The sequence below is a fragment of the Podarcis gaigeae genome (genome assembly GCF_964106915.1).
Source record: "Podarcis gaigeae genome assembly, chromosome: 3".
Taxonomy (NCBI): domain Eukaryota; kingdom Metazoa; phylum Chordata; class Lepidosauria; order Squamata; family Lacertidae; genus Podarcis; species Podarcis gaigeae.
Window position 1 is genome coordinate 110854254 of NC_139680.1, and position 27618 is coordinate 110881871.

Below are 27618 nucleotides of genomic sequence, written 5' to 3' on the forward strand. Positions count from 1 at the left end.
AGAGAGAACAAGAGAGCAAGACTGAAGTCCTCTTATTTAGCAGAGAGAGAGAGAGAGAGAGAGAGAGAGAGAGAGAGAGAGAGAAAGAAAGAAAGAAAGAAAGAAAGAAAGAAAGAAAGAAAGAAAGAAAGGAATCTAGTCATCTTACCTGCCTTAAAGCCTTCTGGCCAGTGATGCGTTTCACAGTAACTTGGCACAAATGTTTAAATTTCATTAGCATCTCATTAACATTATTTGAAAAACCCAAATTGCTTATATTTAAAGGCATTGAGGACCTGCATTGAGTTTTTAGCTGTTTCACGTTTTTATGAGGCCCAGTGTGTAAGAGAGCTGGCCAGCTCTGGTTGCTGCTGCAAAAATTCTGACTTTGGTCCTGGTTCTGTTCATTTGATGTTCTGCATTGCATCTGGACAGAAGGGAAGTTGTTGCCATGCCTTGAACCAAGCGTGGGGATCTTTCCTAGCCAAGGGCCACAATACCTTGGTGGAAACCTGCTGGGGGCCACATTCCAGTGCGGGGTCGAGCCGGATGCACATATGATTTAAAGACCCTTAATACCCATACAGACTCACTTAATCACACACTTTCAAAAAGCTGTTTCCCATGGAAAAAGAGACATATATTTAGATTGTTATGAGAAAAAACTGCTCTTTCCCTTATTGGGTACCCAAGAGCCAATATAGAGTCCTTTTGTAGGTTCTCTATCGGTAGGAGAAAATAACAGAGACCAACCAGAGGATATTGAGAAGCAAAGCAGCTAGTAAGCCTGATCTTTATTAACTGTTGCAACAGGGTGATCCCCCCACACACACAAGAGGGGAGGGACCCCAAGCCATGTGCACAAGCCCTTATATAGACATTTTAAATTGCCCGCCCTGGAGTCCAAGACCACCCCCAGAAACATCATACATACATCACAGAAGGGGCAGCCTACAACAGAAATCTGAGTGCGTTGTTTTTTTCTTGTCTGCTAGGTTGCTTGATTGGATTACCTAGGCATCCTGGCGGGATACGGGTGATGCTCTGGTCTAAACCACTGAGCTTGCCGATCAGAAGGTTGGCGGTTCAAATCCCCACAACAGGGTGAGCTCCCGCTGCTCTGTCCCAGGTCCTGCCAACTTAGCAGTTCAAAAGCACGTCCAAGTGCAAGTAGATAAATAAGTACCACTCTGGTGGGAAGGTAAATGGCGTTTCCGTGTGCTGCTCTGGTTTTGCCAGAAGCTGTTTAGTCATGCTGGCCATATGACCAAGAAAAACTGTCTGCGCACAAACGTCGGCTCCCTCGGCCATAAAGCAAGATGAGCGCCGTAACCCCAGAGTTGTTCGTGACTGGACTTAACTGTCAGGGGTCCTTTACCTTTACTTTACCTAGGCATCCTGGCCACTCTTTTATTACTCAATTCCTGAATACAGGTCACAGGTCACAGGCTCACACCCTATGAGCCTTAGATGTGCCCTTAAGACAGGATTTGTGAAAGAGACAATGGGGAGATTTCCCCTTTCCTTCGACCTTGCAGAGAAATATTTGAGGTCATTTTGGAAGAGACAAAATGGTTTCAGGACTTCTCTGTGGGTTTCAGACATGTGGTTTACATATTTGTATGTGTTTGCTTGGTACATTTATGAACATCTATTTTTTTATATATAAGACCTTAAAATTCTTATAACAAGTTCTTAGTAATCAGAGGCGTAGCAAAGTCAGGTGGTACGCAGTGCGGATTTTTTTTTTGTCACGTCCCCCCAGCAGAGCTGCCCCAGTCTCCGAAGGCATCTCTGCGCCTTGCCAGCAATGTCTGGCCAAGCGAATGCCCCAGGGGCATCCAGTGCATTCTCCGCCTGTCTGGGCTGGGTGGTCAGGCTGGTTCTGGAGGGGAAAGTGAGCTTCCTAGCCTTGGCTGCTAGAGGTCCCCAATTTCCAAAAAGCCATGGGGGCAAGGGCAGGGGGGAAGTGGTCCAATGGCAACAGCCGCCGCCTCCCCAACCTTAACTGGTAAGACCATGTTTTTAACCCCCACATATCTCATGGTAATATGTGACAAGTTTTTATGGCATGAACTGTAATAATCTGATCTGATATTTTAAGGAATGTAGTTAATGTGTTGCTTGTTATGTTGTTTTATGTGTGATGTGCAACTTGAAAATGAATAAAAATATTGTTAAAAAAGAAGACCATGTCTATATCTATGGCTATAAATGTAGTGGTTTTCTATCTAACTACATATATTAATTAACATAGCAAATTAAGGTCGATTATGTAATCACTAATTACTTTTGTTGTGAATGATCACTGTGTTTATGTTGCATACTTTAAACTCAACCACTTAAGAGATTTTCTTTACAATTAATTGGCATGCAAATTCTGTTGAATAAATGCACAATAATCTCAGCCTATATTTTATACATTCCATAGTCATTTTACTCCAATGTTTAAAACATTTTAAATATTAGTATTGCTACCTATATGACCTATTAGTCACTTACTACAAGAAATCTCTAAACAACATAAAAAAGTTAAGGCACAAATGTGTAGCCAAAACCATAACAATACATTTCAGTAACACCATTTCAATAATCCATAAAGAGACCCAGCAGAACCCCCTCCCTGCAGAATATTCCATCAAATAAGCCATTATCTAGCTAATCATAATCCATCGTTTTAGCTTAGCACCAGAAAGATGCTTTATGATGGTGCCAGGTGGACCCCTAAATAAATTTGTTAAAGTGGTCCTGGATTCTTCATTATTTTAGCAGCTTCAGGTGTTTTGATAAGACATTAGTACTAATAAGGGGGTCTTGCTTCTGAATAATCATGCATAGGATCACATTCTACACCTAACTATTTTAACGCCTGCAAAACAGAACCTTTTCCAATAAAAACCCAGCAATGGCACTTTTTATAAGATGCTACTGCTTCTTTTTATTTTTAGTGATTGTAATTTTAAAATTGCTTTTAACGCTGTATTTTAAATGGCTGCAACCCAGCACAGGGCCTTAGAGCAAAGGGTGGTTAACAAAGAGGAGGAGGAGGAGGAGGAGGAGGAGGAGGAAGAAGAAGAAGAAGAAGAAGAAGAAGAAGAAGAAGAAGAGAAGAAGAAGAAGAAGAAGGAAGGAAGGAGGAGGAGGGAGGGGAGGAGGGAGGAGGAGGAGGAGGAGGAGGAGGAAAAAGAAGCAGCAGCAGAAATGGAGACAGGGTAAACTTGGTGCTCGGGTTTCCAAAAGAAATGTATTGTGGGTGTCTTCAAGTGACTTCCGATTTGCCCAGCCTCCTCACCTAGGGATTAGTCCTCCTCACTGAATCCCAATGTGCCAGGACTGGCTGCAGTTACTGAAGAAAAAGTGCTGTTTGCACATGCTCAGGACCGCTCTTGCTTGCAATATTTTCATGAGTCCAAAGAGAAGCCGGGCAAGGGGAGAGGGAAATCATGCAAAGAGGGACGGCCCTTTATTTTAATTTTTTTACTTTTTGCATTTATACGCCACCTCGTGCAAGGTCACGGTGGGCTGTATGGTTCTCCCTGTCCACTCACAAGAACAACCTTGCGAGATTGACTGAGAGACTGGTTTACAGAAAAAGATAAAACAATAAAATTGTCACCCCAAAAAAATTATTATGGCCATAATTTTAAACATACAGAAAGATATATACGAGTCCCAAAGCAAAAATTAAGCCTTTGGGAATAACTGCCATGCTTTTTGGCAGTGACAACTATATTCCAAAAATCAGGTATTAACTTTACTTGGCTGGAGTCTGCTTTTTTTTAACAACAACAACCCCTTCACAAGTGAATGATCCTGGCTACATTTTCTTATAAAAAGCTTCTCTGATAAATTACGTCTGCAATCCTAACTACCTGTTAGTTGGTCTCTAAGGTGCTACTGGAAGGTTTTTTTTGTTGTTTTGACTACCTGGGAGTAGAGATGTTGGAGAAATAAAGGAAACACACACCAAATGTTAGCCCTGTATGGCATGTGGGAAGGCCCTGAATAAGTCTTTTGGGGTGGGTATTGTGTGCATGTGAGAGGGAGGGTGGGAGCATTTCAACCACTCGGCCCAGTGGCATAGGTGCAATTGTGCAAATATGGAATTTTTCAATTTGAAAAAATAGACCAAGTCATGTGGGCAGAAACTATTTCGGAAGCAGAAAAAGTTGGGTGACAAAAATGAAATTAGAGGAGAAATGAAGTGAAAATAATTTTAGTATGAACGTGAAACTCCATGACCATGAACTACTAGCAACAGAGTCTTTAAACCTGCCCCAGGCTTTTTGCTAAAACACACTTAGCACAGCTACCCTTCTGGAACAAGTCTTATGTGAAACAAGGACGATGGTATCCAAAACCAAATCAAATACAGACTTCAAACAAGTGTATCTGAAGAAGTGTGCATGCACACGAAAGCTCATACCAAGAACTAACTTAGTTGGTCTTTAAGGTGCTACTGGAAGGAATTTTTTTTGTTTAGACTTCAAACAACACAGTCATATTTTCCCATGACAAACATCTCTCCCAATAAGGACAGGCACCCAGGTGTTTAATATGTTATTGTTTCTAAGAAGAAAGCACATTCACAAGTCAGGTTTTGTTGAGTCTTCACCCAGTTGAAGTGACTCTGGAGGCCAAGAGCTCCCCCGTGTGATTTGCAGGGAAATTACCAGAAAACGTGTTCCATTAACTTGGCATCCTCTGCACCATCAGGAATTTCAACCACTCCTGCTTGGGCAGCCAGGATCGTGATAAGAAACTTGGATAGTTTTTCTCTCCTCATACTCTGACATATTTCAGCTATTTCCTTCCAGCCATCCACATTACATTCTTTATCCTTTACAATCATTTGTTCCAGCACATCTGTAAGGACATTCAACAAAGAAAAATGTGAAACAAAGTCTTGCTGCTTTTCCTTTCTGCTTGAATCATGAGTCGTAAAAAACAGAAACAGGCATACCATTACAGGGCGATCTATACATGTCTATGAAGAAGCCCCACTGAGTTTGATGATATTTACTCTCAGTAAATTTGCATTCTTAAGGTTTCGCCCAAAATAGTATGCAAAGGATTGTAACCTAACATCACAGAGGTCTGCACTGATGAACTGCAACCTATGCATGTTTTCTTGGGAGCAAGCCCCATTGGACTCAGACTGACTTTTGAGGAAACATAGGTTGGATTGCAAGGTTGAACTATGTCCCAGCAGAGGTAAGATGCCAAGGTAGAGCAGGTCTTTAGAACAATGGCATTCATGTTAATATTATGTTTCAAAGCTTAAATCTTAAAGCTGGGGTAAAATGAAGCCATAAATAATTGCTGCATTTAGTCACAGGTTAAACATGCTGACTTTTTAGTCAGATTGTCCTCTATGAAAGGATGTTAACTGATTAGCTAATTGAGTAAAAGCAACAGAGTTAATCCATCACGTTTAGTAGAACATCTGCATCACATATCCAATTAAAGCACCTTTCCCCAACTTAAAAGGTAAAGGTAAAGGGACTCCTGACCATTAGGTCCAGTCGTGACCGACTCTGGGGTTGCGGCGCTCATCTCGCTTTATTGGCCAAGGGAGCCGGCGTACAGCTTCCGGGTCATGTGGCCAGCATGACTAAGCCACTTCTGGCGAACCAGAGCAGCGCAAGGAAACGCCGTTAACCTTCCCGCCGGAGCAGTACCTATTTATCTACTTGCACTTTGACGTGCTTTCGAACTGCTAGGTTGGCAGCAGCAGAGACCAAGCAACAGGAGCTCACCCCATCGTGGGGATTCGAACCACCGACCTTCTGATTGGCAAGTCCTAGGCTCTGTGGTTTACTTGGTGTCTTCCAAATTTTTTGAACTACAATGGCTTGGGCTGATGAGAGTCAGGACTCCAAAACATCTAGAGGGCACCATCCAGGGAATTAAAGGATCTTGGAAGCAAAAACATGATCTTAACTGCTGTTAATTTGGCGTATAGCATTGGTGGCCAGTATTTTGGACAAGTGTGCCACAAGTGAAGCCCATGGTATGAAGGCCAAAAACAGACATGGCAGTGGGAGACCTGTGATCAGATCTCTCACTTGTTTTTAAAAGTTTAATTGAAGCTGAGAGGGGGCCCTGCTCCTGATTAAAATCTTCCACCTGTCCCCATCCACTACTTACCCTTGTGAGGCCAAACATACCTGCAATGTACAGGTGCCTGTAGATATGGGATAAATTGCAAGTACATGCAGTGACATTTCTACTGAAAAAACCCCAGCTGTGCTCACCCCTGCCTTCCTTGGAAATATCTTCCAACAATCGTACGCAAATGACTTTGTGTTCCGTGTCGATGAGTGTCAGGACTGTTTCCCCGAGGGACAAGAAGGGTGGATGCCCATTCCACTCTTGAGTTAGGCAGCGCATGAGTTCTACATTTGGGCAATGTTGCAGTAGGAAGATATAGTCTTCTGAAACCAAACAGGAATTACATTAGAAAGACCATCTGAAAACAATACAATCAATCATGCCAGTAAGTGGGGCACGAGGTGCACAAAGTGTCTCCAGTTCTTTGCTGACAAGCAGAGATCTACCATATTTAAAAAGGCAAGATGGACTTTAGGATCACATGGATGGACAGCAAATGAACTATTTTCCATGTAGAGCTAATGCTTGTTTCAAACCATAAGCAATAGAGAGAGGGGAAGAGCCATAATCACTTTCTCTTTCTCACACACAGAGCATTGCAAAAGTGTTTGAAGATGGCTGAGAAGCATTTATTCATTCAACATACAGTGGTACCTCAGGTTAAGTACTTAATTCGTTCCGGAGGTCCGTACTTAACCTGAAACTGTTCTTAACCTGAAGCACCATTTTAGCTAATGGGGCCTTCTGCTGCCATGCCGCCAGAGCCCAATTTCTGTTTTCATCCTGAAGCAACTTTCTCATTGAGGATGCTCATTAGGCTCTTTCACTCGCCACTTTTCGAAGATGATTAAGATTTAAACAGGTCTTTGGTTAATTTCACTGCTGTCGTGGTTGCAGTGAGATATAAATTAACAAGGCTTGGGAATCTACCTCTTGGAAAGTGTTTGCATTGCTGAAGGTAATCCATGGCTCCGTAGATCTGTCCTTGTTTGCACAAGCACAGGGCGGCTTTTTTGTGCGCTCCACATTCAAGGTAGACAATCTGAGCCAAAGCGTAGCACTGGGACTCACTGTGCTTATCCATCTGTGCATAATTGAAGATTGCATCGCCGGCTTCCTCACAGAATGCCAGTCTAGGGGAAACAAGAGCAATTAAACATTCTAGGGACTTATCAGGCTTTGGGGTATTGTGAAGGATTTCAATGTGGAATAATTGAAATAATGATACCTAGGATCATTTTGGAACTCACTTTGACTTTAGACTTAGTGGCGGGGTAGAGTAACTAATATAAAATATAATAATAATACAATAACAATTTATAATCTAAGTGATGCAAAGTAAAAAAAGAAAGGAACAGGAAGAGAAAACAAGGAATTGAGAAAAGTCTTGCTCATAAGGCAATGTTGGTGTAGGACTCTCTGCACATTCCAGGAGTTTGAGCATTACCCAAATGATTCCCATGCTGGGAAAGTAACTTCTGAGATTCTGCTCAGGTGCTTCCTGTTGACCACAAATCTGCTTGCTCCCCCACTGCCACCCGCATGCTGCCTCTGCCTCACTTTCTTCTCATCCTGGCCTGTAAAGGGTAAAGGTAAAGGTACCCCTGACCATTAGGTCCAGTCGTGACTGACTCTGGGGTTGTGCACTCATCTTACTCTATAGGCCGAGGGAGCCCGCGTTTGTCCGCAGACAGCTTCCGGGTCATGTGGCCAGCATGACAAAGCCGCTTCTGGCAAACCAGAGCAGCACACGGAAACGCCGTTTACCTTCCCGCCAGAGCAGTACCTATTTATCTACTTGCACTTCGTGCTTTTGAACTGCTAGGTTGGCAAGAGCAGGGACCGAGTAATGGGAGCTCACCCTGTCGCAGGGATTCGAACCGCCGATCTTCTGATCGGCAAGCCCTAGGCTCTGTGGTTTAACCCACAGCGCCACCCGTGTCCCTAAAAAATAAACAGAGGTGACTCCTCCTGTGCTCAGCCCCAATGCAGTTGGGTCTGACAGAGCCAGGCTGCCTCAGTTTCAGAGTTAACTCTTCACATTTTGAGAACAATCAGCGGGAGCATCAGTAACACATCTGGATCTGCCTTCTTTGGAGCCAGATCACTGGTTCGCATGGCCTAGCAGACCTGTGCAGAATGTGGGGCAGCCAAGTATACTTTATTGCAGATATTAATATTGTGCAGTTTGAAGCAATAGGATGAATTAAAAACTGGTTCCTCTTGCAATAAAAATTGTCCAGACCCAAAATATGGTTTCAAAGCTTTACTAAAAGAATTTTCTTCAAACAGATAAAAATACAAAAAATGATACAGTGGTACCTCGGGTTGAGAACTTAATTTGTTCTAGAGGTCTGTTCTTTACCTGAAACCGTTCTTAACCTGAGGCAAAGTTCTTAACCTGAGGTACTACCTCCGGGTTAGCAGAGTTTGTAAACCCAAAGTGTTTGTAACCCGAGGTACCACTGTACATCCAAATAGTTGCATACCAAATGGGCCTGAAATCAAAGGTTTGTCTATCTCCACAGCCTCCATTACAGCCTGGAGCTGTTTTCTCTCCAGGAGAGAGAGACTTCATTAGCACACCTTTGTCTTCGGTGGCTTGAGAGAACAAAAGGCACCCTCAAAATGGCAATTTGCAACTGAATATCCCTTCCATGTGGTGTAAAGTTAAACACCATGTAAGAGAGCCAGTAGGTAGACATCAACAGGTAATTGTCAACCTGGTGGCACTTAGAGAGCTCCTAGTACAGCTCAATGGAATTTCCCATGCCCTTTTAGCAATACACATAAAGTGTGATTTTCTGTTTCAATGTGCAATTAAACAATTATACTTAACACACTTGACCCGGGCCTCAGAGGGCTAAGATGGCTGTGGGGAAGGAGAGCCAGGGGCCTGCTAGACTGTCATGGTAAGAACAAGACTCCTGCCCCCAGGCTTCAAACAAGCTCTGAATGGGCCTGTGGCCCAGGATTGCCTACTCTGAGGCTCAGTGGCTCCCCAGAGGGCTTTCCAGCATAAAAAGCACATGCTCTACCACTGAGCTATGAACCCTCCTTGGATGCTCTGAGTGGCCACTTACCTGTGCATGGTGACCCAGTGCATCACCAGGTCTAACCGTTTCTCATTTAAGGCACACTGGATGGCTTCAGCTACCAAATGGCTTGAAAGTGGCTGCTTAGTAGCTATGCATGTGCTTATTAGAGCTTCGCAGTACATGAGCAGAGGGAGAACCTTCCCTTTGATTGGGCCAACACCTGAAAGGGGAAGTCAGTAAGTTTCTTTTTAAAAAAAATTAAGCAAGCTATGGAAGATAGGAGTGCCTGGCGTGCTCTGGTCCATGGGGTCACGAAGAGTTGGACACAACTAAACAACAACAACAACATGCTTTTGCTTGGTCATTTTTCTTCTCTGCACTGCTGATTCCTCCTCAGTTCAGATTCTCCACTAAGGGAGCCTTAATTCCAACCTTGGATTTATATAACTGCTTGATCTTAGGGCTGTTAAGATTTAAAGAAATGAGGAAAATCTCAGAGAGGAGGGGGGAGGGGGGAAACAGGTTGTGGAAAGTGAGGAATGGTGGGTTTAAAAGGACAGAGGGACAAATATATTTAGCTAGCTATCAGTTTTAATTTTTTTATCCAGCGCAATCACAAAGTAAGGTAGCAACCAGGAATATTTAAAAAATTGCATTTTAATACTACAGGCTTTGATGAGACTTCAGGTGTAAAGAAATCTGAGAAAATATATCTCCATAATGTTCTAACCTGCTACACTAATGCAACTACTTAGGGTGCTCTTTTGGTTGATTCTGTCTGTTTGGCTGTCAGAGTCTTGGAGTACCTTACAGAATCAGAAAATTGAAAGGTACCTCAAAAGCCCCTTCCAGTGCAGAAAATCTTCTGCTACAGCATCCCTGATAGGTTGGCTATTCAGTGTCTGCTACTGAGAGTATCTCTCTGCACTCTTTTAAAAATAGTCTAACCTGACATACTAATTATGCTACTCAGAGCACTATATTGATTGATCTAAAACAGGAAAGTCATATAAACCTTAAATATTAATGAATGTATTATGACATAAGCATTTGTAGACTAGACTCCACTTTATCAGATGCAGGAAGTGTTGTCCATGAAATCTCATACCTAATAAATGTTAGTTGTTAAGGTGCTTTAAGTGGTTTGTGCTACAAGAAACAACACGGCTAGAGGAAGTTAGCTGATCTAAGAAACTGCAAGGGAGAAAGACCACATCCAAGGATCTCCCTCATTAACATCCTTTCAGCACCAGACATAAACTTCTCTCTTCATCCAAGTATTTAAAAGGTTATGGTAAATGTGCTTTTTATTGCTGGTTTCTGCTCCTAAAGGTTTGCTATTTTGCTGGATCTGTTTATGGGTCACTAAAATTATTACTGCAATGTGTTTCATTTGCTTTTATGCTATGCCTTATTAATAATTTTTTGTAAGCAGTTTAGAAACTTATATATACCATATTTTTTGTTCTATAAGACTCACTTTTTCCCTCCTAAAAAGTAAGGGGAAATGTGTGTGCGTCTTAGGGAGCGAATGCAGGCTACACAGCTACCACAGAAGCCAGAATAGCAAAAGGAATTACTGCTTTCACTGCACAGCGATCCCTCTTGCTGTTCTGGCTTCTGAGATTCAGAATTTTTTTTTTGTTTGTTTTCCTCCTCCAAAAACTAGGTGCGTCTTGTGGTCTGGTGCATCTTATTTTGCTTTATAGAGCGAAAAATACAGTATATCTATTGAGTGACTAATAACTCATATACATACATACATACATACATACCCCTAAATTTCTCCATGGTTTCTTCATTGTGGAGGATTCCTCTTGGACAGTTTGCTGCATATATTGCAGCAGCCTCAAACTGACTACGGGAAAACAATTCATTGAACCTGGCACAGGTTAAAGAACATAAAGGTTGAAAGGCACAGGCAGTGGATGCGAAAACAATTCCATGCTTGGCAGTGGATGTACACTAGCTAGACACAAGCCCAGGAGCTGTGTAACATGGGTATGATAGTCAAACTAGAAATACATAGCAAGATGCTCTTCTTTCATGCTCTTGCTATGTTGCTGTGCACAGCAAGACAGTTGTGGTGAAGAGCAAACCATCTCTTTCCAGCCTGCTGACCCCATTTTTATCTGTTTTATTTATTCAATTTGTATACCACCCACAGGGCAATTCACACCATAAAAATACAAAATGAGTACATAAAATATATAATAAAAACCAACACAAACAAACAAAAAACCCTCCTGCAAACCCATTTAAAAAGGACATAAAATGTTAATCAGCCCCTGGTTAAAGAGAAATGTCTTCGCCAGGCACCTAAGGATATGTAATGAAGGCGCCAGGCAAGAAGCCCTGGGGAGAGCATTCCACAAATAGGGAGCCACTGCAGAAAAGGCCCGTTCTCGTATTGCCACCCTCCAGGCCTCTCATAGAGGAGGCACACGAAGAAGGGCCTCTGAATAACCCCACTCTGAGGTTTTGTGTGGATGTTAAATAAATGGGAGGGGGCCGTGGAGAAGTAAGAGGGAAGTGAAACAGTGAAATGGCGTTTTCTCATCTGAACAGAAAGAGAAAACCATCTCTCTGGTTCCATTAGTCTTTTTGGTTATGGCTCTCCTAAGAATCCATTTCTCCAGCAAACCCTTGCCCAAAGACACCATTTGCTTCTCTCCTTCCCTGCACCTCCATTTTCCTCATAAGCTTACATCAATTCCTGACCTTATTCTCTCCCAGTGTCTTGCCTATCCAAGATCTCTGGGGCAGCCCATGCTAATGACTAACTTTGGCCCTCAAATACTTCTGTGTATTAAGGAGTAGAAGAAGCAGTTCTGTTTGGCACAGCCAACTGGTAAGGGATGCTCTTTGCTTCCTGCTCCATCTCCCCAGTTCTGTTTTTCCCTGTGTATGCCATGTCCCCATCTGTGTGGGATGTATTATTACTAGAGCAGTCAAGTACAACATTTTCCTGTTGCCTAGAATGGGCACACAAGGGAATGTGGCTCCAGACAAGGAGGACTTCCTGTCATACCTGTGTGGAGCTTCCTCCCCGTGTGTGACCAGGTAGATGACCCTAACTGACCAGATAAAAGGGTTGGCCACACAACCATCTCTCTCTTGAACTCTTAGTCTCTTACTTTTAGAGTTTTGTGGCTCTTAGCCAGCGCATGGCTCAACCTTCACGTAGGTTGTAGCCCACAAGCAGAAAGTCTGAGATGTAGCTCAGACTTCTTTTTACTGTAACCACAAGATAAAGCATGCCTTCACATTACTGCTGTGAACTGAATGCGAGTAAAACTTTATTCTTACTTTTAAAGAAGACTGTGTCGTGTTATTATTATTTTAAGGGGGAAATAAAGGGAAAACGTACCAGGAACAATCCAGACTGGATTGCTTAATTAAAGGATTCTAATGAATCATCAACTTGCTTCCAATATGTTGCAAAGGGAATGTGCTCTGCTGTTTACTCACTAGCGTGAGTGAGGAAGGATAGTATCAAAACAATATATCCTCTCCTACCTTCCTTAATGTTCCCACAATCTGCACACCAAGAATGTGTCACAGAGGGGAGCGGGGAGACTGCTTGTGCCCACTGCTGCAGCTGTCAGAAGATCTCCACTGTACTGCTGCTCTCTGTTCAGTCGAGGAGTCTAATGACCGCAATGTGCTTGATGTGCTAGTTGTGGCGGGCACAGACTAAAGGGCATGCTCCATCGCCTTACCTTTCAATGTATTCAATCAGGTCTTCAGCCTCTTTGCTTTTGCTGGGGTCATGTTCAAATACGCTGGAAATGCTGCTGGCAAGTGTATCTGAATAGAGAAAGCCACCCATAGCAAGTTACCATACATCACTTTTAGTATTACCTTAAATGATATGGCTTCTTGTAGTTTGGTGAAAGTGCTGAGAATTCTGTTTAGAGAGCTCTACTCTGCACCACAGAATTACATTTCCCGGGGTTCTCAGGGGAGAGGAAGGTCTGTTAAACTAATTTTGGCCAATAGCGAATGTGTGCCCAAAGACATCGCCAGCTGTTTTCCAAAGACTGTGCAGCATTCAGAAGTGACATAGTCTCTGTTCAAAAGGCTTACAGTTTGCAGTGGGCAGGAAAGACAGGAATGAGAGGTGTGGACTGGATGTAGTAGAGAAGTAAGGGGAGGTCAGCTGGAGACGATGGAACATGAAAGGTGAAGTTAGGGTGCTTCAGGAAAGGATTTGCTAGCACATGAGTCAAAGAAAAGAGTGCAGGAAAGGAATCAGCTTGAGCATAAGGTGTAGCTTGTCAGAATTCTCCAGAGATATAAATTTGAAAACTGACAAATAATGATGCCGGAGCATTCCAATGAAAACAGAAATGAGAGCAGAAGTTGCCCATGTTCTCTTATTTGTCCCATGTGTCCAGAAGCAAAAACAATCCAGTGAATACAATCGGCTGTTTTCTTCAATCTGCACATGATACATAATTGATTATGTTTCCTCTCATTTGCACAGTGTTTCCTTTGCAGCGAAATGAATGGGGCAGAATAACATAATGACAAATTTATTTTACATAAGTTACATAATTACATAAATTATGCAGTTTCACCTCAGCAGACAGCAAGAAGAGGAACTGCAGCAGTGTTGCATGTGATAGGAAGAATGAGCTAGAACGGATCAGGGGGCTGAAAGATTGGCATAAGGGGAAGATAATGGGCAAAAGGCAAGCCCTGCTTTGGCAAATAATTTAAAAATGAAAGGGAACTTTAGCATTGCTGGTTGCCACATGGATCAATTGTTTCAGCATGCATCACAGACAAATGTTCTTCCCTGTCCTCCTTTGATGGCTTGCTGTTGGATGGCAAAATCTGAACTCGTATATTTTACCTTTTGAAAGTTTCTCATTTTCTATCATTTGAAAGATGAGCTGGTGCAAGGTTTCTAAACTCCTGTCTGAACTCTCCCAGATAGTCACAACGTTGACAAACTGTGATAGTCGATAAAAGCTACAAAGGAGAGAATAGTGCGTGAAACTGGCTGCCTGGCTGTGGCTCATCAAAAGGCTCTTGTTAGTGATTCTTCCTCTTTCTCTTTTCCCCCAACCACACCTTTATTCTTATCATCTTGCTCCCTTTAGTCTTCAAAACACAGGACTTGAGTTTTCTTTGCTACAGACCTTTCCTACTGCATGTTCCTTCATCAAGTGGCTCACAATTTGGGATTATCTGAATACTGAAATGCAGTTCTCCAGCCAAGTAATGTGTACAAATATATCTATAGATCTATAAATCTCTGTATAAATCCTTATCTCTCTCCAATTTTTTTATGCAAAGATAAACACATTGTCATAATTTGTAAATTAGTAATACTCATGGCTAGTTTCTAACAGAGACCAACCCAAACCTCCTTTGAACAGGGCTGGAGAGGTGCTGGATTTAGCAGAGGTTGTTTGACAAGAAGATGCTGGGGAACTGAACCAGGGCCTAAGTGCTGTTGGTCCTCCCCATTAAATGAAATGAATGTCACTATGTTCTAATTGAGAACTACTGATCCATCTGCCTGGTACTAGCCTAACTATATGGCTTAGGTCAAAGCTATCTGTAAAGATAAAGGGACCCCTGACCATTAGGTACAGTCGTGACCAACTCTGGGGTTGTGGCGTTCATCTCGCTTTATTGGCCAAGGGAGCCGGTGTACAGCTTCCAGGTCATGTGGCCAGCATGACTAAGCCACTTCTGGCGAACCAGAGCAGTGCATGGCATGGAAACACCATTTACCTTCCCGCCAGAGCGGTACCTATTTATCTACTTGCACTTTGATGTACTTTCGAACTGCTAGGTTGGCAGGAGCAGTGACCGAGCAACAGGAGCTCACCCCATTGCGGGGATTCGAACTGCCAACCTTCCGATCAGCAAGTCCTAGGCTCTGTGGTTTAACCCACAGTGCCAACCGCATCCCAAAAATGGGCTTTGCAATCTTCAGAGGGAGTCTTACTACCTTCACGAGCACACCCGGTGAAGATGCAGGACAGACTTACTCAGTGGCTGCTCCTAGTCTTTGGGACTCTCTTCCTAGGCAAGCTACATTGTCTCCCTTTCTTGTTATCCTCCCACTGGCAGGTAAAGCGTTATTATTATTATTATTATTCCAGCAAGCTTTTAGGAACTGACTGGTTTTTAAGGAAAGGGCTCTGTACTATTTTTTACTATCTGCATTCTAGAAGATACTTTTTAACATTAATTCCTCAGGTGGTTTAATTGCCTTTGAAAGATAACCCTTTCTATGTTTTCAGCTCTGTCCATTTTATCTGTATTTGCTTTAATTTTTGTGTGCCTCCTTGAGTTCTGGCAGAAAAGGTGGGATACAAATGCAGTCAAACCTCGGTTGTTGAACGTAATCCGTCCCGGAAGCCCATTCGGCTTCTGAAATGTTCAACAACCGAAGCACAGCTTCTGATTGGCTGCAGGAGCACTCAAGCAGAAGCCACATCAGATGTTTGGCTTCCGAAAAATGTTCGAAAACTGGAACAATTACTTCCGGGTTTTTGGCATTCGGAAGCCAGAATGTTCCAAAACAGAGGCTTTTGGGAACCAAGGTTTGACTGTAAATAGACGTGTAAAAAAAATAACAACTCTGTGTGTGTCTGTGCGTACCAGAGGTTGAATTAATAACTACAGTGGTACCTCGTGTTATGGACGGGATCTGTTCCGGAGGCCCATCTGTAACATAAAATGCCCGCAACTCAAAGTACTGCGTCTGTACAGGCATGCTTTGGCGCTTCTGCGCATGCGCGAGCGGTGAAACCCGGAAGTAACCCGTTCCGATACTTCCGGGTTGCCACGGAACATAATGCAAAAAGACGCAACATGAAGCAGACGCAACACAGGGTATGACCGTATTAGGCATTCCACCTCTGGGATCTAAGCCATGATCCAGCCTGATTATGAGGTCTGTACCTAGAGAGGACTGCATTGCTACTGCAGCTCCAAAATTGAGGAGTGTGGTAGAGGTTGAAAGAAATAATACCCTGCAGAGCTCTTTTAAATACAAGGTAAATTTCATGTTGCAAGGGGGATCATTATACCAAAACTTCAGCAGCTCATTCTGTTTTTCAGCCTCATTTCGCTGGATAAGGGCATGGCTGAGGTCCTCTTCAATGTCTACAGTGTTCTCCAGGGGGATGTACTTTGTCAACATGTCTTCTTTCAGGTCCCTCACCCTCTGTTGGAGGTGAGCCAGGTGGACAGAAAGGGCATTGATGTCGAGAGAATCTTTCATGCTGATGCCTGTTGGGAAAGGAGGAGCATAAGTTCCGGTGAACTCGCAGCTGTGATAGCACACCGATTACCTGGAAATTCAACTTTGTTAAAACAAAATCAAAGCTGTGGTCATTTTTCATTAAATCCAGTTTACTCAAAGTCAAGTGTGACAGCTAAATTGCATTACTTGATTTTCCTTCATTGAAATCCACAAGACATAAGTGAAAAGTCTGTAACTATGGCCAGCTCATGCTCCAAATTTAAGAGAAACTTGATTGCTATATTAAAGAGAGCTGCTTCTCACCTGGAATGAGGATGGCAGGGTTGATTGTCTTGGTCGGGATTGGAGAGTCTTTTGCAGAGGATGTCTGCCTTAATGCTCTTACTTTCTGTATCAAGTTTGTGATTCTTTCAGAATTTTTCTCAACTGTTTTTATCCTGAGAAAAGAAACAGTCATTGAAACATTAATCCAGCCTCTCTTGTGTAAGTGGCTTTCATGTTCAAAGACACCCCCACCCATTCTGACATGTGCCACCTTGTGGGGGCCACATAGCAATGATGGGCAGGGCCAGAGGCAAAAGTGAAGGGGGAATAATTGTTACTCTTACCTCTGCACAGTAGGTGAAATTTCAATCATGCAAAACCAGAGATTTCTACATACACATCTCTTGATTCAGGCAAGCAAAGGAGCATTATTTCTGTTCAAGGGCATATTGTTGCCAGGGAAAAGGACTAGAGGAGATTGGAGGACAGGGACATTGAGGAGCAGTGCTTTTATTTCTTAAAAAAATGTTTAGGGGTGCTCTCATTTTCCTACTCATATGGAAATACTGCCCCTCAAGGAGGCCAAACTTAGATTCACAAAATGTTTAGGGGTATGCGTCCCCCCTGAAAAAAGCACTGGTGAGGAGAGCAGCCTCAGGACAGTTCCAAGGGTCAGGCAGAGAAGCTTGGAGGTCTGCATTTTGCCCTGTGCTGGATTTCTTCAGTAAGTACACCAATGGGATGTCTGAGGCAACTTTACTTAATCAAACAGAACAGTGGTTGCGGGGGAACCCACAAACATGGAGTCCACAGGCCTATAAATTACAAAGGCTCTTATATGGAGGCATTCCTTTGCCTTACATACCCTCCAACATTTCTCCGATGGAAATAGGAATGTCCTATTCAAGACAACTTACCAAAAAAAACCAACCCACAGCAGATTAAAAACAATAAAGAGCAGGGGGTTGGGGGGGGAGGGGAGAGACATTTTATAAATAAAGCATATCAATAGACAGTAAACTAAATAACAAGCCACCAAAGACTCTGACTGAAAAATATGCTTGCCAGGACAGAACTGTCAAGAGCTTGTTTAAAAGTAGACCAGGAAAATCATCCCAAATTTTAAAAGAAAGCATTGTTTGCTGCTTTTACTTGACTTTTCTTCCCCAAGAGCTTGCCACTGTACTCTGAAGAGTTGCAGTTTCACTATTTTCTTGTGTGGCTTCACACCATACATTTAAAGCACTCATACCACTTTAATAGGCAAGGCTCACCCTAAAAAATCCCAGCTATAATTCCTAGCACCCATAACAATCTACAGTTCCCAGGATTCTTTGTGGGGAACCCATGACAGTTCAAGTGGTGTTAAGAGTACTTTAAATGTATATTCTTCAGAAAACTAGACTGAAACACGATTCATGAAAAATAGGACACTAAACCGCACATAGTTAAAAGTTTTTAACCCCATGCTGTCCATGCTGTTGTGCTACAGACTTGCTCAAAAATATGCTATGAAAGGCCATCCACCCCACCTCCTGTACTTAACAGTTGCCAAAGAGGTCCTTACTTTTCTTTCAGCTGACTAATTCTGTTCTTATAATACATGAGAGTTGTAGACTCGCAGGCTAAAATCTTTAATTTCCCATGAAGATAAAAGGCATTCTGTTGGCCCTTCTTTATTGCTTCTATGAAGGCATCATATTCCTGCTTGATTGTAGTGAGGATATTCTTGTACGCATTAGCATGCTCTATTATCTGTGTCAATAATATAGAGGCTGGTCATTTGCTTTCCCTGCTTTATAACACACTAGGCACAAGTTATGAAAAAGCTTCATTCCAAAATCTCTGGAAGACCCCTCCTTGCCAGGTCAGACCAAAGCAGCCTTCACCCTTCCATATGGCAGATATTGCTTGTTAGTGTGGTGCCTGAGGTTCCCAGTGTGCCCACCAGTACCTCCTAGGGCACCTGCAAAAGGTCTAAGTAAATATCCCCTCAAAAATCTACACTACAAGCGAGACTGCTTGTTCTTCCTGCTGTCTTCACTGCTTAAGTCTCTCCTACGTTGAGCTCCCTTAAGCATGCCCACATTTAACTGAATGCCAGGATTGGACAGCCACCCTCCCATCTGTTGTGAAAAGGGGATAGGTGCAAAAAGAGCTTCTCTCCATAAGCAAGCATGTGGAGAAAGGGCTGGTGTAGATGCCTCTCCCCACCAACACCACACTGATGGACTGGCTACATGTCACTAAGACACCTGTTTAGTTTGTGGTTGTTGGTTTTTTTTGCTATTTTACGCATTCCAGGACTAAGGCCCGGTATGATGAAGCCTAGCTCAATCGCAAAATGTTCATATCCATATTAGTACTGATTAACGCAGGCCCAGTAGATTCCTTGGCAAATGCCACTGGGAATAGGTACAGGATATTTATTATTATTTATTGAATTTATATACCGTCCTATACCCAAAGGTCTCAGGGCGGATCACAGGATAGTAGCTAGCAGGATGGACCATGAACCAGACTGGCTGCTGTTTTTCAGCCTCATAGGAACATAGGAAGTGGACTCAGACTGAGCCATGCCATTGGTTTCTCTTGCTCATTATCATTTACACTGACGAGCAGTGACCCTCCACAGTTTCAGACAGGTCCCACCTGGAGATGCCAGGGATTGAATCTGGGATCTTCCTTCATGCAGAGCAGATTTATGATCTCCTCAGTCCTCCCACATGCAATATGGGGGATAATACTACTGATCTACCTTCCAGGGTTGTTGCAAGAATTGCTGTAAAAATGGATGGGAAACATTTTGCACACTTAAGAAGTCCTATATAACGCTGCGCATTATTATTTTGCCACTGATTTCAGTGAAAGTCAGAATACGTTCCCAAACTCCCAAGATCGCACCCATTTGTCTTGAAAAGCGAAATGTTCTTAGCAATGCTTGGTTACCATTTCAAACACATTTCTGTATATTATGTAATACTCCTCAGCCAGTCCTTGCTCAGTACAGCCCACTTTCTCGATTTCTGAGTGGATGTAATTCTGGATGCTCTCCAGAAATTCCTTCTCCGCCTCGGGGATGATAGGAGGCAACACTGAGCACTTTCTTGCCTTGACACTGGCAGCTTTCATGACAGAGGAGCAGCTAAGCTTCTACTGCAGACAGAAGTTGAGAATTCTCAGCTGTTTCTTTCGACCAAAACACTTCAGTCAAAATCTAAAAGAAAAAAGTGACAGGGACACTGTTAAAATAATTTTGAACTTTTCTGGCCTGCCTCGCTGTCTTCAGTGGGATTTATTCGCAGATAAACTGGTGCTGTTCTGGATGCAGAATCAAGCATCTCACTGTGGAATAGTCATGTTAAATTCATCTTTGCGCAAGTATGCAGTAGCAGTGTCCTTTGTGAGGCTGGTCCAAAGGCTGCAACTACTGCAGACTGCAGCAACTAGTTTGCTTGCTGGGCAAACTACAGCCAGCGTGAAACACCATGCTTCTGGGATGTGCAACAGCCAATCTGCTACTGGGCCAAGTTCAAGGTCCTGGTACTAGCATGTCAAACCCTCCAAGTGTCCCCATTTTCCAGGGTTTACAGAAGCTGTCCCAGTTTATGATTTGATCCCAGAATGTTCCGCTTTTCCTTAGGACGTCTCTATTTTCATTGCATAAATGTTGGAGGTTATGCGACCCCCCCCAAGCCAAGGCAATAAGTAACTATGCAAAGTATAGAAGACATCTGAAGGTGCCCTGTATAGAGAAGGGTTTCTTTTTAAATGTTTAATATTTCATCATGTTTTTATATATGTTGGAAGCCGCCTAGAGTGGCTAGGGCAAGCCAGTCAGATGGGTGGGGCATAAATAATATAATTATTCTGATTATGGAATAGGATGCCCCTATTTTCATTGGAGAAATGTTGGAGGGTATGGTAAGGCCCTATGCAGCTTGGGACCGGGATACTTGCAAAACTGTCTCATCAGACCTTGCACATCCATTAGGTCTTTATAGGCCAAACTGCCATGGAGATCAGCGAGGAAGGAGTGTAACTCCATCAGCCCCGTCCCATGAGGATCCTAAGTGCCGTCAAGACCCACTGACTGTGTGGAAGGTCCCCAGGTTTGATCCCCAACATCTCCAGTTAAGGCCAGGACAGGAATCCTGTCCAGCTGCTGCCAGTTTGTGTAGGCAATACTGAACTAGACAGACCATTGGTCTAATTCTCCTCTGTAAGGCAGCTTCCTGTGATGTAGCTGCCGTTTCTAGAAAGCCAGAGCTGTGCCACATCTGTAAGAATTAGGTTGTTTAGTGTGGCAGCACACACACATTGGAACTCCCTGCCTCATGATACCAGGCAGGCGCCTTCACTGTATTCGTTTCGGCGCCTGAGGAAAACATTTTGGTTATCCAGATTACAGTCTGCATGAGTTTTAATTTGTTGCAGTCTATTCTGCGGCAGGTTTCACCCTCTGCGTGTTTTAAATTATGGACGTGGTTTTCTTATTTTTCTGCCTTTTTCATAAGCCACTTTGAGGCTTTTTTCCCTAGTCGGCAAGCACAAACGTTTATGAAATTAGCAGAATCTGTGCCCACACTTGCTTTTTCCTCTCCTCCCTACCAAATCCCCTTTCCTCATAAGTTGCCATGCCTTTTTATGAGGGGAGACTGCGTGAACCTGAGGGCAGGGACCATCTCAGAGATCACGTTGGTAAGCTTCTCTGGGAGCCTATTTTCGGTCAATGGGCGGTGTAGAAATGCCTTCAATAAATTGATATAAATACGGCCCAGGATATTATGTGGAAGGGGGAGGTCCTTCAGAATTACAATGGAAATGGGGTTTCTGCCTCACACTGAGGGAGCTCTGGGGCCCTTTTAACAACGCGCGCGAAAAGCGCCTCTTCTTTCCCTCAGCTGAGGGAGCCAACTGCCAACCGGCCCGGCCCGGCCCCGCCCCTTTTGCCCCTTAGCCCCGCCCCTCTGCCCCAGCGGACTCACCCAGGAGCCAACTGTCGGCAAGCAACCAAGCTGAGCTAAATCACTAAGCAAGGCGCAGGTTGCGTGGGTGGATTCGGAGCGGTGCATGCTGGGAAAGGTAGCTCCCCCTCCCTCCCCGCGTGCCCACTTAAGCCTACAACTCCCAAGAGCCCTTTCGCCACCGGATCAACCGAGGACGCGCCCGCCTTTAAAAACTACCGCTCCCGTCATACCTCCTCATACGTTCCAGGCGGCGGTGCACGACGGGGGTTGCAGTCCTTTCCTCAGCCAGCGTTTTCCTCTCTTCCTTCCGCTCCCCAGCCTTGGAAACCCCGTGCGCGGCCGAGCGGGTTCTCTTTCCGGCGTCCGCCATTCCGGGAGCGGGTCGTTGGTGAGTGGCTGCTCAGTGCGGGGCCTGCTTTTCCGTTTACCTCAGCCTTCCTTCGCCTCATTTCTCGCTCTCGTTGCTTCCTCAGGTCCGACGGCCGCCGCCATGCAGATCTTCGTGAAAACCCTGACGGGGAAAACCATCACCCTCGAGGTGAGGGAGGGAAGAAAGAAAGCATATGAGGGGTTCAGAGCAAGGCCTCTTCGCCTCGTGTCCCCAGAGTTGGGCTTCCAGGCCTTTCTTCCCCCTCCCGGTAGTTTGTGGCCTAGAGGGAAATGGCGGGTTTTGCGCAGTTCCATTCCGCCCCCTGCTCCCTCCCAAAAAGGAAAAAAAGGGGGGGGGAGAGAAAGCCTGTGGCTCATAGAATCGTAGTGCATAGCTGTCAACTTTTTAAAGGGAAATTCCCTTATTCCGAATAGGATTTCTCGCAATAAAAGGGGAAAGTTGACAGCTATGGTAGAGTGGGAATGGGGGGAGGGGTTCCCTGGGGGTCATCTAGTCCAACCCCCTGCAATGCAGGAATCTCAACTAGATCACCCGTGACATGGCCACCCAGCCTCAGCTTAAAAACCTCCAAGGAAGGAGGAGAGCTCACCACTTCCCAAGCAGAAAGATCTTAACTGATGTTGGGTCAGAATCTCCTTTCTTGAATCCATTGATTTGGGTCTTTAGACCAAGCTGATATATTTATGTATTATATATATATTTATGTATTTTATATACATATATGAATGAATGATATATTTATGAAGATGGCTATCCCATCTCTTTTCCGGGCTCAAAGGCCTTGTAACCCACCCACCCGTTTTTGCGTTAACTAAAGACCACAACAGTTCCATCACAGCTTGATGCTGCCCAGCAACACCCAGTATTCAGAGGCATGCTGCTTCTGGTTGTGCAGTTGGTGTGTGGGCACGGTGACTAGTAGTCATTGATAGCCCTTGTTTTTCATGTCTTTATCTAATCTGCTTTTAAAGCTGCCTAAATTGGTGGCCATCGCTGCCACCGGGTATGGGGCGGTATATAAATTCAATTAATAATGTGAATGCACTTTGTTATCACCTCCCTTGCCCCCATCCCATGTCCTCACAATAATATCTGGACAAAGAACCCAGGCAGCAGAATAATATAGCAGCCTTCTTTGCCTCTACTATTTGCTGTTGCTGAAAGGAAAGGTTTGAGGAGATGTGTATTCTTTCCATTCTAGCCTGGTGATGGCAAGGGAGACAGTTGAAAAATGGTAGAACATTTTTCTACCATTTTATCTCTGTGCTGTGAAAAACTTTGTCTCCTGTATGTTAAAACTGCTGTTAAAAGTACAGGAGCAGGATTGGTGTTTGTATGTTGCTACAGAGAACATGAGAAGAACTCAATGTTTGGTTTGTTAACCAACATTATCTTGTCCATGGCTCTGTGTGTGTTTTAAGAATTGCTAGTCTAAACAAAGTCACTGAGCATGTACTGTTCTAATGCCTGGATTTGGAGCAATAATGAATTTATAACTATTTAAGTCTATAAAGCAATTCAATGGTGACTTATTTTTATAAACAGGTTGAACCATCTGATACCATAGAAAATGTCAAAGCCAAGATTCAGGATAAGGAAGGTAGGTGTTGCTTTTGTTTTGGAACTTGTGGTTTTAAAATTATTCTACTGTGGAGTAAAGCTTCCTTGCTAGAATTCTGTTTACCTGTACCGTTCTTTCCCATCAAATTTGGTCTTCTAGGAGGTCATAGAATGATGCTTGCAGGGTCAATTCAGTATGCTGCAGCAAACAGGATACAGCTAGGAATGATGCCTTCTTTATTTAAAAATAAAATAAAAGCTAGCAAGTATAATTGGGGTACATGTAGAATGAGGCTTATTTTGCTTTCCCCAAAAGGATAATAAATAGATGGAAACACACTAAATGGTTCTTATAAATAACTGAATCAGTTATTCATACTCCACCATTATTCCTCTATTAGGAATTCCTCCTGATCAACAGCGATTGATTTTTGCTGGGAAGCAATTGGAAGATGGGCGCACTCTGTCTGATTATAACATTCAAAAGGTATGTACTAAGTGTTCTAATACAGTGGGTGGAATTTACTGTTGCTCTATTACAAACATTATGTCTGCACAAACATTTCAGCTTGCCAGGCAGAATGTTCCCCCCTCCACCTGGCCTGTTCTGGGGGTTCTCCCAATCCTAGTCAGATTCAGTGGGGGGAGCCCCATTGTGGAACGCCATGTGCTTGCTAAACCATAAAATGCAAGAGCATTCTGTAAACTTGTACCAGTAGGATGAATCATTCTGCTTCAAGTAGACAAGATGAGGTGGTGGCAGCAGGTGGACATTGGTCCCACATATTCATTGTTAATAGGATATAACAGTTGGCTGTGGGCTTCTCCTAAAGATGGAGACTTCATGAAAAATGCCTTTTCCCTTCTAGCACCTAAACCTGTCTGCCTTTAAAGGCACACAGAACCTTAGTAGAAACAAGCTGGAGGTTGAATTAGATGAGTACAAAGAACTTAGTGAACTGAATATACTGGACATTAGCTTATCCCGAATATCAGAAGTTGTGCTGACCTGATCAAATATGAGGTGAGCGTAGCAAACTTGGATTTGAAAAGCACAGTAGGTTGCATCCAGCAGTGTTGCTCAGCTAATGGTAACAGTTCTATCAGCAGAGTGGAGAGGGATCAATTTTCTGCTGTCTCTCCTGCACCCTACATTCCCATTGCAGCTACTCTGGAGGGTTGGGGGACCTTCTACAGATCTATTCATACACTGTTTCCCATCCAAGGATTCTGGAGCAGTTTGTTGAATCAATCCATCAACCTCTGATGGATGATTTAGAAGGATTGGGTCCTGCATCACTTTCGCTGTGCATGTGTGCCAGTATCAATACTCTGCAGAGTTACATCTTAATGCAGCTTCTTCCTTGGAAGCGTCTTCGGGGTTGAAGGTACACACAGTAGGCAGTAAACACTCATGGACGCCATAAAGATTCAGTCGAGTGTAGAAGCTTACTTGACAGGTATAAATGCGTATTGGTAGTAAATATATACAGACATTCACCACTGCCGTTGTCATGGCATGCTTTGAGTCCAGCAAGAGTCCAAGACTCACTCACTCTGCTTCTCTCACTGCAAGGCGCAAGCAAGAGACTCACAAGAAGTTGCACAGAACTATTGTTATCAGCACTTCTTGTCACACTGTGTATGTCCAAAGAACAGTTTCCACAGAAAAAGTCCTTGCATAGATCAAACAATCTCAGCCTTCTGCTGCTTCTTCAAACTTCTCTGTTCTTCTCTGTTTCTGGAATAAATTATTCTCTCTCACACACACAATATCCAGCACAATTCACAGAATTTGGGTGTGTCTGCAGAGGGCTTCAGGGGGAGTTGCTTCTCACAGTTGCATGACTACAGCTGTCAAAATTTTTGTGTCCTTTGTTCGCTTTCTAAAACTAGGAGTCGACCCTTCACCTTGTGCTGAGACTTCGTGGTGGAGCAAAGAAGAGGAAGAAGAAGTCTTACACCACTCCTAAGAAGAATAAGCATAAGCGAAAGAAGGTGAAACTCGCTGTCCTTAAGTACTATAAGGTAAGAGCAACTTCATGCGGGAATTGACATACTGGGTCAGCGGTAATTAATTGCCTATGAAGAGCTTGCGGGTTCTTGCTAGATACAGATTCTTTCTACTGATGGCTGTTTCTGCATTTAGTTAGAATGCCAGCATGAGCCCATCTTCAGGTGACACGTGTAACCTTTAAGTCTGTTTGGAAATAATGCATGAGCACAACTGATTAATAGTACTGGTTAGGGCATTTAGTTATGCTGAATTGTTGGTGGGGGGCATAAGTTATTTTCTTGCATTTAATGCTTAAACGACAAATATGGCCACCCCACTCTACTAAATTTTGTCGGGGTTGAGCGTGTAACCTTAAATGATAAGTTGGTGTTTCTAAAAATTGCAAGCAGTGGTAGTCTGGACCGTGTAAGTCAAGCTTCTGTATTTTTTTCAAGGGAGATGGAAAATGCAATACGATTTAAAGCCTTTCTTGCAGGTGGATGAGAATGGGAAAATCAGCCGTCTGCGGCGCGAGTGTCCCTCTGAGGAATGTGGGGCTGGAGTATTCATGGCTAGCCACTTTGACAGACATTACTGTGGCAAGTGCTGCTTGACATACTGCTTCAACAAACCAGAAGACAAGTAAATGTGTCTATTGTAATAAATAAAAGTTGCTTTGAATTTTGCTGTGTTTTTTCTGGTTACATGAGTGTTCAAAGCAGGGGCTCTAACATGTTTGCTAAATGGACCACAGAGGAGGGAAAGTAGATAAATGGAAGACATGGGGCTACTCATGAGCATTGCTGATAAGAGGAGGAGCTTGGATTTGAAATCCCGCTTTATCACTACCCTAAGGAGTCTCAAAGCGGCTAACATTCTCCTTTCCCTTCCTCCCCCACAACAAACACTCTGTGAGGTGAGTGGGGCTGAGAGACTTCAGAGAAGTGTGACTAGCCCAAGGTCACCCAGCAGCTGCATGTGGAGGAGCGGGGAAGCGAACCCGGTTCACCAGATTACGAGTCCACCGCTCTTAAACACTACACCACACGGGCTCCTTTGTAAGAAACTTCAGTGAAAGCCCCGTCTCATATCTGTTAAAAATTGAAGCTACTTTGGAACCAGCCCTTTGTGCAGTTCTTGACCAGTACAAACGCTCTTGCTTGCTTTGTTTCATTGAATAATACAATTGTAGAGTTGGACGGGACACTGAGGATCATCTACTCCAACTCTCTGCAATGTAGGAATCTCAACTAAAGCATGCATCTGGCCCGTATGGGGATTGAACTCACGACCTCGGTATTATCACCACCATGCTCTGACCAATTGAACTTGTACCTGTTTAGTATAAAATACTTGCTCGGATCCAAAAATGAGATATTCCAAGTTACCTTTTATCTATTCCAAATTGCCCCTTTTTTACAAAAAATGAGGGCAATTGTTTCCTTTATAGTACATAAGCAGAGATACAGCTCTTGCTTTATTTTGCATACATTGTGTGGAATGCAACATTGCACTCTTCTAGTCATTCTCTCTGTAAGTGTTGCATATTGGCAGCTGGACCAATCTACAGTCACTTGGGTGGGGGGAGGACAGAAGTCCTGTTGCAGAAATTGTTACAGAGGGTTGCTGCTCATTGGGCTGGTCAGGTGAATCCAACAGGGCCTACAGCAGAGACGGCATATTTTTTCTTGCTTGCTTTTGGGGGGGGGGGTTTGCCTAGTTTCCACACCTTGAAGTCATAGACTTAAAACAAATTAAGGTTATTAGGCCTGCTGCATTTTATGGCCCATTTCTAATATAGTTGGGTGGGACATAAAAAACTAAAACAGCAATACTGATTCTAAAGTATGGATTCATGATGGGAAAAGTACAGTGGTATCTCGGTTTACAAACGCTTCAGGTTACAGACTCCGCTAACCCAGAAATAGTACCTCGGGTTAAGAACTTTGCTTCAGGGTGAGAACAGAAATCGTGCTGTGGTGGCGGGAGGCCCCATTAGCTAAAGTGGTCTTCAGGTTAAGAACAGTTTCAGGTTCAGAACGGACCTCCGGAACGAATTAGGTTCTTAACCC

The 27618-nt window shown here is 43.6% G+C and overlaps 2 protein-coding genes across 6 annotated transcripts; one reads left to right on the top strand and one right to left on the bottom strand.

The window, feature by feature from the left end:
- Positions 1-4514: 4514 nt before the first annotated feature.
- Positions 4515-21760, bottom strand: CLHC1 (clathrin heavy chain linker domain containing 1). 5 transcript variants are annotated; one of them, XM_083733447.1, is made up of 12 exons: positions 21618-21760; positions 19579-19846; positions 18197-18384; positions 16669-16802; positions 16190-16391; positions 13993-14111; positions 12854-12941; positions 10907-11013; positions 9177-9351; positions 7024-7226; positions 6237-6416; positions 4515-4845 (listed from the first exon to the last, which is right to left on the bottom strand). In XM_083733447.1, the coding sequence occupies exons 2-12, from the start codon at positions 19759-19761 to the stop codon at positions 4649-4651; spliced, it is 1776 nt and encodes a 591-aa protein (XP_083589573.1). In that variant the 5' UTR covers positions 19762-19846; positions 21618-21760; the 3' UTR covers positions 4515-4648. The 5 variants fall into 5 exon arrangements, with proteins under 5 accessions (XP_083589573.1, XP_083589575.1, XP_083589572.1 ...); XM_083733449.1 differs by lacking the exon at positions 21618-21760 and adding an exon at positions 21447-21553; XM_083733446.1 differs by lacking the exon at positions 21618-21760 and adding an exon at positions 21271-21549.
- A 134-nt stretch (positions 21761-21894) lies between these two features.
- Positions 21895-26227, top strand: RPS27A (ribosomal protein S27a). The gene is made up of 6 exons (XM_083733888.1): positions 21895-21987; positions 22073-22137; positions 23536-23590; positions 23952-24037; positions 25447-25578; positions 26043-26227. Exons 2-6 carry the CDS (start codon positions 22090-22092, stop codon positions 26190-26192), a joined length of 471 nt encoding a protein of 156 aa, XP_083590014.1. The 5' UTR covers positions 21895-21987; positions 22073-22089; the 3' UTR covers positions 26193-26227.
- Positions 26228-27618: the final 1391 nt, after the last annotated feature.